This window comes from Tinamus guttatus, unplaced genomic scaffold, assembly GCF_059628265.1.
Source record: "Tinamus guttatus ecotype Peru unplaced genomic scaffold, ASM5962826v1 Tinamus_guttatus_pri_ptg000242l, whole genome shotgun sequence".
Classification (NCBI taxonomy): Eukaryota; Metazoa; Chordata; class Aves; order Tinamiformes; family Tinamidae; genus Tinamus; species Tinamus guttatus.
In genome coordinates, this window is record NW_028288776.1 from 963,848 (window position 1) to 977,687 (window position 13,840).

A 13,840-nucleotide genomic window follows, 5' to 3' on the forward strand; every position below is an offset into this window, starting at 1 on the left:
AGCTAATAACAAACCCTGCAATGAGCTATTTTGTTCATATGTTAGAGGACTGTACCTGCTCAAAATTTTGAAATTTCACATTTCCACCTCTTGCTGAGAGGAGGACCAGAAAACAAGCCCCAGAAGTTTGAAGAATAGAATTAAATAATGGGTTAAACTTCAATAACAAAATTTATTTAAACTGTCTTCCTGAGGATCTCTTAACCACGATTATATAACTATCATCATCCAAGAATGATTGGCCATTAAAAGTTATCATTCTCAGCTCAAAACACCAGCCTCATATGAGCTTATTTATAAGCAATAAATAAACTAAAATATTGAAGAAAACATGCTTCCATTAAAGGAGATTGCAGAGTCCTAAATGGGCAGCAGTTCAAGAATGCTACACCAGTAGTCAGGCATGTACGATTTACAGTACTTCTACTTTCCTACTGCTGCCACTAACTTTAGAACATGTCCTACAAAAAGTCACTGCTGATTTTAAAATACTCTGTAGATGGGTTGTGTGCTTATTTTGGTACTTTCAATAATAGTCTTTGGAACTCTGCCTTCAGTAATCTTTTGCCAGAATCTACTTTGCTGTGTGCTTTCTCCCCCAGCCCATTAGGCCCAATTAGTTCCTCACGAACCCCAGATAAGTTGTCAGCAGCATCTCTCTACAAGCTGAGGATAACAATATACTTTTGTCTTTTGTTTTTAAGAAAAAGTGACACTTCTCATCTTTTCCTCTGTAATTTTAGCCTGCATAATTTGAAAAACAGGGGGATAATAATCCTGTCATGTCATGCATAGATCTATCTATACCAGCATCTTCCTTGTGACACACTCACCTAAGTTGTTTTGCAAAGTCTTTCCATACAAAAACATACACATCAAGTAAAGTAATAGGTAGCTTTATATGTCATGCTTGTAAAAGGTGACAGGTCATATAGTCAATTTACATCTCTCCTACCTTCTCAAGGCAGGTTCTGGAAGGTTTCCATTTATGTCACTTAAAAACCCAGGTGATAATATAAATCACAGTAATGCAACAGCAATTTAAACCTCACATCTAATAATCCAAGTGACATGAACAGTTCAGATCATGACTATCATAATAGAGGCTACATTCCTCCTACTGTGGAAAAGTAAGAAAAGCTGGCAGGAGAACACAACCTGGCATTTTTTCCATTTGTGTGTGGACTTGGCTAAATCTTCATCTTCACACGCTACTGTAGAGCAGGAAACCTTAAACACCTGGAATTACCAAAAAATCCTCTTGGTTATTCTAAAGAAAAGATTGCACTCCAACAGCAAAATAAATAAATAAATAAATCTCCCAAGTTCTAATGATTGAGTTAAGGATAAACAAACATACATAAAGGAAGAGAAAGAATCAGGAATTGTGAAAATGAATTTAACGCCATGAGAACTTGGAAAACATACAATCACTTTGTTACCTCAAAATCTATTATTTCTGAGCCATACTTGCTGCTCCTGGTGCCCCCCACCAATGTTAGCCTAATCCTCTGAGGCATGGTATCAATCTTGTATTTAGCATTCAAAGTCTTCTGAGAGATATTTTAATTAAACTCATGTGGCCATTAAGATACACTCTGTTATTGCAGATTTAAACTCAAGTGATTCACAAGCATTGTATTATTCAGTAAATATACGTGTACTGAATTGTAACACCTCATACTAGCTCATACTCATCTTTGTTTTCCTTATGGACAGCAATGTTATTGAACAGTTAGCTTGGAGAGAGGAAGAAATAAGTCTTAATTTGTCTATTTATAAAGTGATTCAAATCTAAATCTGGTCTCTGAACTTCAGCAAATTTTCTTTTAACCCCAAATTTGGTCCTAACTATTTCTATTGTATACTCACTTTTGCTTCCATTAGTTACAGAAATAACAAAGACTCAAGAATTTAAAACTAACTCGTCCCAAGCATGCAAAAAAACCCTTAACCTCTGACAACTAGCAAATAAAATGATGGTAACACCCCCATGTACACATAATGTACTGTTACCTTGTTTGACACTGTTCTTAACCTTTGACATCAGACTAAATGAAATTAATTTTCCTATATAGGCTGACCATAACAATCCTCCCTCTTCAATGCCTTTTTCAGACACGCAGGTTGTTTTTATGTCCCATGCAGCAGCACCCTGTGAGACTTCCTGCTTGAAGGATGCAGAGCTAGAAAAAAAATGCCATAAAGAGTGCACAGACTGTGATCTCCATGTTCATCTGCAGCAAATTTTGACTCGCACCGTCCCTAGCTCCAGAAAGTACAGAGCGAAGTAGATTGTGGCCTGTAAACCAGCACAGCAGGGAGGGGGCAGGAGCTCGTTCCTGCTCTCGGACTATTCCCGATGTGCCAGTACAAACCTTTATATGGTCGCACCAAGAACCAGGTTGGGAAACTGATGTGGCTGACAGCTAACTGGGGAGGGAGAGAACAAAACAAAGCTAACAAACTGTTCGCTTATAGCTGCACAGATGCAAAGCAGCACAAGGGGAACAAAGCAAAGGAACAGAAACTTCCTCCCCAGCAGCAGCAGCAGCAATCTGAACAAGGGCCTCCAGTTAGTCCTTGCAGGCAGGGCACACAGTGCTGACAACCTAACAAGTACTTCACATCCCAAGTGGGCATCGCAGAGCCACCCTGCCCTGAAAGGGCCGCAGCAAAACAGTCAGTACGAACTTCCCGACATCTTTCAAAATACACTCTTAAAGTTCCCAATTTCACAACAAACTGTAACACCGGGCATATACTGAGCCATATTGTTGATGTTACTTCCCATTTAACTTGGGAGCTTGTATTTGGGGATTAAGAACAGCCCCAAAGAGCTTCATATTGTATATTTTTCTGCTTTCAGTTATTAACTTCCAATTCATTCTCAAAGCCTACATGAATACCTATCATTACACAACAGCTATATTGAGTTATTTTTTAGAAGATTCATTTTGAATTTCACTTGAAGCAAATTGAAATAAGTCTAATTACACTTTATAAAAGCAAATGCCTCTGCATTAAGTTTCTGGAATATCTGAATTACATTTTCTTTACTATAGCACTTTGCACATAAAGTGCATCTTTTCAAATGATTCCCAAATACAGTTTACACAACTGTATATGTTCAAGTACTTTTTTCCTCCTCTGGGGAAAAAGAAGAAAAACACTATACCTTAAAATGAGAATCTGACTATAGAATGGACAGCTGGCTATAAATTGTTTATGTTTCTTTCCTACTCACATTTACATGCTTAGAGTATTACTGAAAGTATTTGCTCAAACACTATTTCTAAATTTATTAAATAACACTTATACTTACTCACAGCTATTTGCCTTTTAATACTGTATTTCAATATCCTAATAAATTTGAGTATGCAGACTGGATATTGCATATGACCCTATGTTTGCATACATAAATTATTTCTTCAAAAATCACTATAATGTACAATACCTTAACATAATCTTTTGAGTATTAACCTTAACAAGATATCAGCAATAGCATATCAACCCTTACATTTTGAGCACTAAAGGATATTCTCAGTGTTTGATGCCCAACAGCAATTCAGCAGAGTCCTGCTGCTGCTTACTGGATTTATAATCTGCATAAAGACTCCCCTTTCTGACCTGATTTACTCGCGAGAGCTTCTGTAACGCTAACAGACCGAGCCCCACATCGCTGCTGTGCTTTATCATAGAACTTCAGCAAAATATGCCAGTACCCTCGCTACTGCAGGCTTAGTTATTGCTCCTCACAGCTATAGATCTACCAACTTTTATCTTTTCCATGATGCTAATAACTGCAGAAAGCTGGTAGAAGGCTGCCCTGCCTGTTCCTTCCAACACAGATAGAAAGCCATTGGTCCAATTTCATTTTCAGATGAACATGTTTTCCAGTTTAAAAGTAATTTAAAATTCATAGTCCTTGTTACAATGTTGTGAGAGAGGAAACTTTTGAAAATCCTCTTCAGAAACCTCTGATGCTCCAGCATCTTACTGATGTTTAACTCTCAAGCCATGAAATAGTTACGTCTGTGATTCAAGCTCTTGGATCTGTACTTATTTAGAGAACAAGTCAGAAATTCTCTCTCCTTTAAAAGCCAACACATCTCCAGTGGAAAGAGATAATCCTTTAAGAAGTCCTCAGCACTTGGAGGCAGAAAAACTAATTTGGTCATGCTCACATTACTGTTTCTACCAACACAACCCTGTTTTCATTTACAGCCCAAATTCTTTATTTAACAGGATCCTGCAACATATTTGCATTTCTTTATGGCCTTCATCCCTGCACCTTTCTAGTTCCCCAAGACAGAAAAGTGTGTAGTATTTTGGCATCCCTTCCCAATTAGTCATTTTTAGTCAGTATCAGTGACTTAATTTCCATTTCTGATCAGGCTGTAACACCAGCCTCCATTGTTCACAATACATAATAAAATGAACACCTATGGGCTTCTTCCCAGAATATCCATCAATTCTTGGAAGGAGTTTAAGACTATGTACAAAACCACCTCTTGGGGTGGCCCTTGCTAAAATGGCCCCTCCATGCCCAAGCAAGCAGCTGAGCTACTGACCTTTTCCTAGCCCTACTTCTTCCCCCAGTGTCTCTTCCTCTTCCCACATTAATGTCACTTAGTTTGTTACACAGTTTCCTGTGTAAGCTCTATGTCCTCTTTTAGGACAGAGACTCTTCCCTGTAAAACAAAGCCTAGTGCAACAGGATCCTGACCCAGCATGAGGATTCCTGGGTACTATATTAACAGACACAGTTGTTTATAGTAATAGAGGCCGTTGGTAGAGATGCAGCAGTCTAGTAAAACTACACCTATGCTAACGTCCCTTATTCTTCCCCAGGCAGCCCACCAGAAATTACACTGGCAAAAGCACAGCTTTGCCACCATGCTGCATGCATCCACTCCAGACGTGCTCCATGCACTACTGTAGCAGCAAACAGGAACTACAACCAAACAGACATAATTTTTAGGATATAGAAATTTGCCTCTACAACTTCTACCAAGATAAATAAAAGGTATGACCATACTCCAAAAAGCAATCAAATTACCACTACCTATTTGTCCAGAAACAGAGCCACAGTAACCAATCATGTGAACTCTCAATCTGCTGTTTGCAAAGCTAAGTGTATTACATTGATTTTCAGCCTCTTCAGTCTTACCCACATTACAGTAGCAAAAGAATTCCCAGCAGAGCTGATCCATATAGCTAAACTTAAGTTTGCTAAACTGCACATTATGCTGTTCATATTAATGACTTTTCACCACAGAGCTCAGCCATGTCTTCATACCAGCTGTGGAAGTGCAGCACTGACAAGCAGTACTGAAAGTCAAGAGGTGCCATGGCAAGATGTGTTTGACTTAGTCAGATTTTCTGAAGTTTCTGGAAGGCATGAGACTCAGAGCACAGTTTTTCTCCACAGGATTACATCCACACTGCCATGTAAATAATTCAAGTAACCAATCTGTCAGATACAATAAATGGTAAGTTATGAATTGAAAAACAGCACTAAAAAGCATAGGGTGAGCTTGTGTCACAATGGTATAAATATATTGCTGCATTTCAAATAAGCTAATCAGCTATCATGTTACTATAAGGACATGCCCGGAGCGTTTTGTTAACCATCAGCACTAGTTTCTGTTTTAATGCAGTATTCTCAAATCTTAGCTCAAAATAACAGAAGTTACAGACCCAACTTTTTTTTTTCTCTCTCTGAGTTGCAATTTCTTTTTATCTAAAAAAAAAAAAAAAAAAGCTACTCTGCTGTGCTATGAATTGCAAGCCTAGTTTTCAGAAACAGAAAAACAAACATTAATAATTAAAGCTTTGAAGCACAACACAAATGCTTTGCCCATGTTAAAGAGCATCTATCTCACGAGAGGAGTTTCGGTTCCATCTGTTCCCAAGCCGAGTCACTTAATGGATCCATATAGAGAAAATAATCAAACAGCCAATTTGTACCAATTGTACCAATAATTTCTGGGAAAAAGGGTAGGAAGAAAAAGAGACTGAGATCATGGTGCTGCACACAATCCACCATAAGGCTTTATGACTCTGAACCCAAGCAGAGGCCAAGTAATGTCTTAGTCTCTAATTCAACAAAGCTCTGAGACACTGAAGGAAAAGATTCCTAATCCCATCATTAATCCCTTAAATCCCCCTTCCCCAATGTAAAGGACATGTTTATCCAGTAGTTCTAAAGCAGTTTTTAAATTACATTATCATGAATGATCATTTATCAACCTATAATTTTGTTTCAGTAGATCTATTAAACACACTATAATGATACATCCTTATTCCGCATCACTAATGACTTATCTTGAGCCAAATAGCAGATTTGGGGTCACAGGACAAGACTCCTACTCTGAAATAGAAAATTCAGTCAAATGTATTACATGTCTATATCTTGCACAGGCAAGTCCATACAGTGCTAACAGGCAGACTGGCAGTATTTGAAATATTGCCCCCCAGCTCACCTACCTAAAAGTATTTTAAGGATTGTTTATGTTCCCCCAAGAACAGGATGTATTCATATTTTTCCTAGAGTAAACATACCACCCAAAGATGGAAACGAGGAGGCACTTCCCTAAATCCGCTGGTTCTGAAAGTATTTGTAGGGATTTGAAGCATCTCAAGCAGCTATACACACACACTGAACTACAAAAGAATGGTTTAGGATATTTTTTCACCTAAATACTTCATTGATAATTTTGCTCTGAAAGAACAGGAGTAATTCAAAATTGAGACTAATCTGTCCTAGCTGAACAGTATTTGAAGGTAGTCTTACTGCTGAACATTCAATTCAGCCTAATTACAATGTCTGTTCAAAAAATTAATTAGGTTACTTGTACCTTTTTAAGGTGTCCTTAGGCACTTGACCACAGCTAATAATAAGTACCCAGTACTTTTTATCTCTAAAAATGCAAGCATCATTATCTCTATTTTACAGATGGGGAAACAGACATGAGTAAGGAAAGTCATCTCTCTAATGTCACCTAGCAAAGAGTAGAACAGGCAAGAAGGAAATGCAGGACTTAAGTCCCATCTAGTAATCTAACCCAATATAGCAAGGGACAAGTGCCTAATTTTGCATGTATTTATAGAGTAGTGTTTTCTGAAGCTCAGAGCTGTGATGTATATCAAGCAGACACAACAATTTGAATATTTTTCCATCATATTCATTTTATGACTATTCTTGTGCCAGATCTGAAACAAAAGAAAACAAAGATGGTAAAGCCAAGAGTGAGTTCTACAGAGCATGCCAACAAGTGACCATAAACTGAACTTGACATATATTTCAGTCATGATACACTCATTACATTACTGTAGCTATTACACTCAGCTACAGTGTCTTCACAAAATAGATGTCTGTTGCTTCTACTAAAAACAAATTAAAAAAAACCCTTACTCTGACCAAATCAGAAGTAAAGGACATTTTTGCAATGCTAAAAAACAACAACAACCACCCACACAAACACATAATTGTGACCCAGTGTGAAAATTATATTTCAGTCTTCCTCGTTTTATTCTACAGCAAGTGAGACAATTGCTTATTAGGTTAAGTCCTGTAGTAATCATAGACAAACCCTTTGTTGTGAAGGAAGAATTTCATTTTAGCAAATGAAGTCAAATAGTGTACTTTTAAAAACTAAGCAGAAACAATATTAAAATATAAACCCTGCAATTAATGGGAAAATGTTATCTAAAGGAACCATCATTTTGCATACCCATTAGTTTCATTGAAATAGCTTAAGTAATAATTTCTTTAAGCATTATCAATTTATTGTGCTGATGCCTATGAAGATTTATCACTCCCAAGAAAACACAAGATTGTTTTATTTCCATTCTTCAGTTTTATATGAAATAAACTGTCCTAAACAACAACAAAAAAAACTCTTAAAAAAAACTACAACTTTTTAAGTTAAATTTCAATTCTATGAAGAACAGTTGTCACTTTTACCAGAAAACAAAGAGTTAAAGGTTATCCAAGTAGCTGAAAGCAAGCACTTGAGACTAGTTTACCTGCCAGACAGAGCTCTAAAAGATGCAACTAAGCTAAGAAACGGACAGCAAAATTTTGGAAGAGTAGGTAACAGCAGCAGATTAGTACTCAGGCTCCTACAGAAGAACCTGTACTGTACAATGGAGGGGGAAAAAGTTCTTGAAGGTAAAAGGTAAGATGACTTCCTCTAAGCTTCCAATTAGTGGTAATCGGGTATTTTGCTCAAGAACTAACTTACTAAGCAGAAAACAAAACAAAACAAACAAACAAAAAAAACCACACCCTTAAAAACATGGTTTGTTTGCTGTCAAGTTTATTTCATATTATCCATTTGATAACTACCAAGGAACAAGTGTCACATTTCCAGCCTTGAGCAAACTTGTATCAAAACTTGTTTAGAAGCAAGAGGTACTTTCCACATCCTATCAACTGCCCACAAGCTGCTTAATATATATATTAATAATATAATATATATATTATAATATATAAATATTATATATATATAAATAAAAGTGTTCTGTAGGAAGGCAGGAGAAAGCTTCTAGTGGATTATTTTGTAGCGAGATGATCCCTCCCTACTAACCCTCCTTGCTCCCCACAAAAAGCAACTATCAGATACAGTCACTATATACATATACAAAATGTATAAAACATGGTGAGAAGTCAGAACTGTTTTTTTAACGTCTGTTTGATAAAGAGACAGTTCACTTTGAAACAAGTAAATTGGTCACATGTATTCTACCACTTTCTTCTCAGCAGTTAGTTATTTTACCCTTCCGTTTTTCATATTTTCCCAAAACTGACTTCTCATCCTGTTAGTTAGTAGTTGTGAAAGTTCAAGAACCCTCACCCTTAGCACGGAGTAACTTTTAATTTGATTCAAGACCTAAGCCACATCTTAGCTGTGCAAGAAGCCAAACAGTCAGCTTCTTGCAACACACCAGCATGTGTAGGGTTATCATAACCAAATGCCTGCAGAACACATGGTAACAATAAGCAATACGCTATATTAATATAACTGAATGATACCCATATTAGAATCAATGTCAGGATCAAGTTTAGGATTAAAAGTGAGTTTAGCATGTTTTCAGTAGGTTGTTCTGGCTTACCGAAACAGCTAAATCACACATACTTCATGATCTAGACCAACACAACATTGTGAGGCTCTCAGTTTGTATTCTAGTGCTAGCTGGATCCATGCATTTCGCAGCTTCCTTTCTGCTCTGCGTAGGACTGCAATATGCAAGGAAAAGCCCCTTTGGAATATAAACGGTTTTAGGCTCCTCTAGTCTGAGGAAGGTTTCTCCAGAAGCAACATGAATGAAACTGCCTATCTCACTTCATCGTGGTTGCCTTTATTTTGGGACCATTAAACTAGCATTTGCATATAGGCATACAAAGACTAATTATTTTTGAAGGATTCTCAAGGGAAATGACTGAGGTCTTTTCATCCTAGAGCTACTGTATGCCATCGCAAACAAAATGATATCTTCAAAGCTGTTCCTTCTGGTATGAAAGCTCCTCTAAACATACTGAAAAGTTAGCAGTTTGCAGAGTATAAACCCTACTGTGACTTCCTTGTTAATTTAGTGACCTTTCTGTATTGCCCTGAAGAGCTGCACATATTGATACAGAAGTTACTCCAGATAATGCAGAGGCGCTGCACACAGAGTAACTAATCCCCAGGGAAAACACACCTTCTGTTAAATTAATCCTAAAACTCCTTTTAGTGCTTCTACATAAGTTCTGCTTTGTTTAGATTACCTGTAACACTACCAGAGTTACTTATTCACACAGCTCACCACTTCAAACAGGTTTACCAGCTTATATATCATTGTATCAAGTTTGTATTAACATAGTGATTCTTCCGAGACACTTACCAGCCACTGATTAGAGTTTAGCTTGTTAGGTGCATTCCTAGCCTTCAGCCATGGCAAGCACTACAGCACTAAGTGCTCCATCCCTATTGTGCCTCCTTTCCTTTTGTCAACCAGGGGAGCATGTCACTAATGTATTTAAAATTTAAAATGTTTGCACTATTTATGAAGTTAAATGTCTTTTAAAAAAATGCTTTTCTAATTCCCATTCAAACACTAAATTCAATCCTTTCCATTTATGGGCTTCTTACTAGAGCTAATTGTCCCACTAAGACGTTCAGAGAGGCGTTCTCTGCCTGCCTGACTGGCCTGCAGCAGCTTGCGTGGAGTGAGTGGCGTAGATTTAAAAACAAAAACAAACAAAAACGCACAAGGAAAGGGGCTTCGTTGGGGACAAAGGGGCAGAGGAGCGGGCAGAGGCGGCCGCCGCAGAGGACACGGGCGCGAGCAGCGGGGCTCGGCCGCGGGGCTGACAGGCGGCTCCGCAGCCGCGGGCCCCAAGCGCCGCTGGCGACACTGCGCTCGGGCCGGGCCGCGGCCTGCGCCGGGCGGCAGCGCCGCTCCGGTTCCGGGAGTGGGAAGAGGAGGCGCCCGGGAGCCCCGCCGCCGCCGAGGGGACGGAGCGGGGAGCAGCAGCCGCGGTGGCCGGGGCCGCGGCGGGCGGCGGCGGCCGCATCGCGCCGCGGGGACGGCGGGCGGCGCGCAGACAAAGCGGGTCGCGGAGGGTGGAGCCGCGCCCGGGCGGGCGGCGGCTCCCGCGGGAGGGCGGCGGGAAGAGCCGGGGGACAGCGGCGCCGCCCGGCGCGGCCCGCGGGGAGGGATGAACGGAGGGGGCGCCCCGGGGGCGGCGCGGCGGGCAGGGGGCGGCGGGCGCGGCGCCGTCCCCCCCGTACCTGGATGTCGGTGAAGAGGATCTCGCGCTCGGCCGCGTTGGACGCCATGGCGCCGGGGTTTGAAGTCCGCACCTGGGCGCTGCCGCCGCCGCCGCCGCCGCCGCCGGGGAGGGGAGCGCGGGAGGCGGGCCCGGCACTAGGGGCGCATGGGGGGCGGGGACGGCGCTGGCCGCTCGGGCAGGCCGGGGCGCGCGCCGGGAGCCGCCTCGCCTCTCATGGGCCGCGGCGCGGAGCGTCCCCGCGGCCGCCGCTGCCTCCCGCCGCCTGCGCGCCCCGCCTCGCCGCCCGCCGCCGCTGTCGCACCATTTGGCTGTCACCCCGTCGCAAAAGCGCCGCTGCTTTGCGGCGCCCGGAGCACGTGACGTGACGGGGCAGGGCGGGGGGGGCGTGCTCCCGCGCGGGCGGCCGGGGCGCGCGCCTGCCCCTCCCTCCCTGCTCGTGCGGCGGCCGCGCGCACGAGCGACCGTTGGCGGCGCGTGCGCGTGCGCGGGGCGGGGTGTGTGGGGGGGTCGCCTTAACCCGCGCGCCTCAGCGCCCTCTCCCCTCCCGCGCGTCGCCCCCAGCTCCGCCCGCAGCGGCGTCGCCTCCCGCCCCTCGCGGGAGCCCCGGGCGCGGGGGCGTCGCTGCGGGAGGCGCCGCCGCCGCCCCGGCAGCGCGGGGAGCGGCCCCGGAGGCTGCGGTGAGTGGGGGCTGCGGGAGTCCGAGCTCGGCGAGCCCGGGGCGTTGGCGCCGCCCTGCGAGGAGGTGTCGAGGGCGCCCGGGAGGGAAGGGAAGGGTGAAACCCGCCTGTGGACACATTCACACACTTAATTTTGTGTAACATAAGCGTTTAGGCCGTTCTACGGTAGTGATATCCCTCTTTGCAGGAATAAACCCAGTCATGGGCCTAAAAAAAAAACCCTTCATTGATACAGTTCGGAAGCTTGCACAGAACCAAATTTGCACATAGGCTTAGTGCACTCGAAGCCAATGTTTTTTATATCTGTTCCAGATGGCCAGATAAGCGCAGGCTGGGGGCAGGAAGTAGAGAGGAGGAGGCTGCCTGCCACTTGTCTCACACTATTTTAAAGAGGATCTACAATTTGTAAGTTTGGGGAAAACACAGGTTTAATGCAAGAATTTAGTTACTGTTCCACCTCCATATTGGTAAATGACAGATACTTGACACAGTCATTGAGAAAATTTGGCAGGCATCACATATAAACACATACAGTCTTAGGCAATGCTAAAATGAATTAGGAACTGGCATAGCACTTCAGTAAATTGTTGAGGCATCCTCGTTCTATGGTCAATTTAAAATTCCCCAAAACTATTTGAGTTTTTCAGTAGTTTTCACCTGCCATACAATTTTAGATTCTACTCTAACAATGGTAACTTAAAAGATTATGTAGGTCACTTTTCTGACTCTGTGGGAGTCAGATAAATGTCTGAGCTCCAAATTGCAATATTCTTACCCTAGAAGTTATAAAGAGGGAGAATGTCAGGACTAGATCGGATGACGGTGACTCCTAGAAGACCCCACTCAATTGTGGAAAATATTGCGTGTGGAAGTCCTTGTTATTCTGGCTTCATCACATTCTCCTTGCTCATTTTCTTTCACTTAGCCAGAGTCCCATCCAGTGAAACGTGTGCCAGCACAGTTCTCCTGTCAGTCATACGAAGTAGTCTTAGTTCAACAGTCCGGCGAGAGGCACTACTAGCTGGTCTTACTTTTGGATTATAATGCAGTTTTGTGCTGATTGTGGAAGAAGGTGTAGGGGGGGTCAAGAAAGATTTATATAATTTTTTTTTTTTTTGAGCATGAGTAGAGTGATGCCAAACTGTATTTAGCATTAGTTTCAGCTAGTTTGGGGCCTCTTAAATGTATGGACAGGAAATCAGAAATGACAGAATTACTGTGACTTAGACTTCCTGTGTGATGGCCTGTATGTGGTGATGGTGTGCGCTGCTAGTGCAGCTCCGTTGCAGAGGAGGAGTCTGAGCCGCTGCGGGTGCCTCACATGATGTGCTCAGAAGGAAATGGAGAGAGTGCACCAAAGAAAAACCCTAGATGTGCGAGTGGGTGTCTACAGTTAGCGAAGCTTTGAGGTTCTTTCGAAAACAAGCATCTCATGCGTACCTACTGTGTCCATTAAATATAACCTAAACACAGTCAACTCTGTCAAGACAGGGCCTATAAACTTTTCTGCTTCTCTGTATTCCTAATGTTTGCTACACTCCTTGGAAGGAAAATGTCCTGAGTTCTTTGATAGTGTATTGGTACAGGAATTAAAAGAAGAGCTTGTTTATTTACTTTTAAACATCATTATCTTAGCTAAATCTCTGACATTTAAATCATTCCTCCTCCAGATTCTGGAAAACAGAAGGTAGTGCTGGACAACTATAGCTCTACATTTAAGTATTATGACAGTGAATTACTATGTAAGAGAGAACATTCCGAGTGACTCTCAAAATAGAAGGCAGTTAAGAAAGTAAGCCCATGAATTTAGCGTTACATGGAATCTTGAGTTCAACCCATGCCCTAAAATAACTGATTGCTATTTTCTTAAGTCCTTATTCTCTTAACTCATTCCCTACACTCTATTAACATTATATAAAAAAAAAAAGTAAAATGAGTAAAAGGGATGTCAGTATTGTTCTTGTGCTCTTGATTATTTCTTTTCATCAAAGCCTTTGTCTCAAAGAGCTAGGAAAACATAGTCATGATTTCCATTGTTCTAGGTAGTGCAAAACACACCTCAGGAGTCCTTAGGCTTGTCACTAACCTCTTTCAAAAATACCTAGGAAGTATCTTAGCAAGATATAGGATTTTTTTTAGAATAGGTGTAAGTATCTGTACATATTGTCTGAGGAAGAGCATGACTTTATTGGGTGATGCATATAGAAATAAGGATTAAAGACAGGTATTGTGTTATTTTCCTCACTACTAGCAAGTCTTTACTGGGCAAAAAGTAAGATGTTATTTAAGATGTTAGTTAATCTTGCTTGCTTGAATCTGTGATCTTTTCTAGAGGGACAAGAGTGTGTAGACATGGTTGGGTGGAAGCTAAGTAAGA

General features: G+C 41.8%; 1 protein-coding gene across 1 annotated transcript in view; it reads right to left on the reverse strand.

Annotated features, from left to right (window-relative positions):
• PKN2 (protein kinase N2) overlaps nucleotides 1-10,926 on the reverse strand; it is a 50,055-nt gene extending 39,129 nt beyond the window's left edge. The window contains exon 1 of the mRNA XM_088526042.1: nucleotides 10,785-10,926. Within this exon, the coding sequence (XP_088382168.1) occupies nucleotides 10,785-10,832 (48 nt within the window). The 5' untranslated portion in view covers nucleotides 10,833-10,926. The remainder of the gene's footprint in view (nucleotides 1-10,784) is intronic.
• Nucleotides 10,927-13,840: the final 2,914 nt, after the last annotated feature.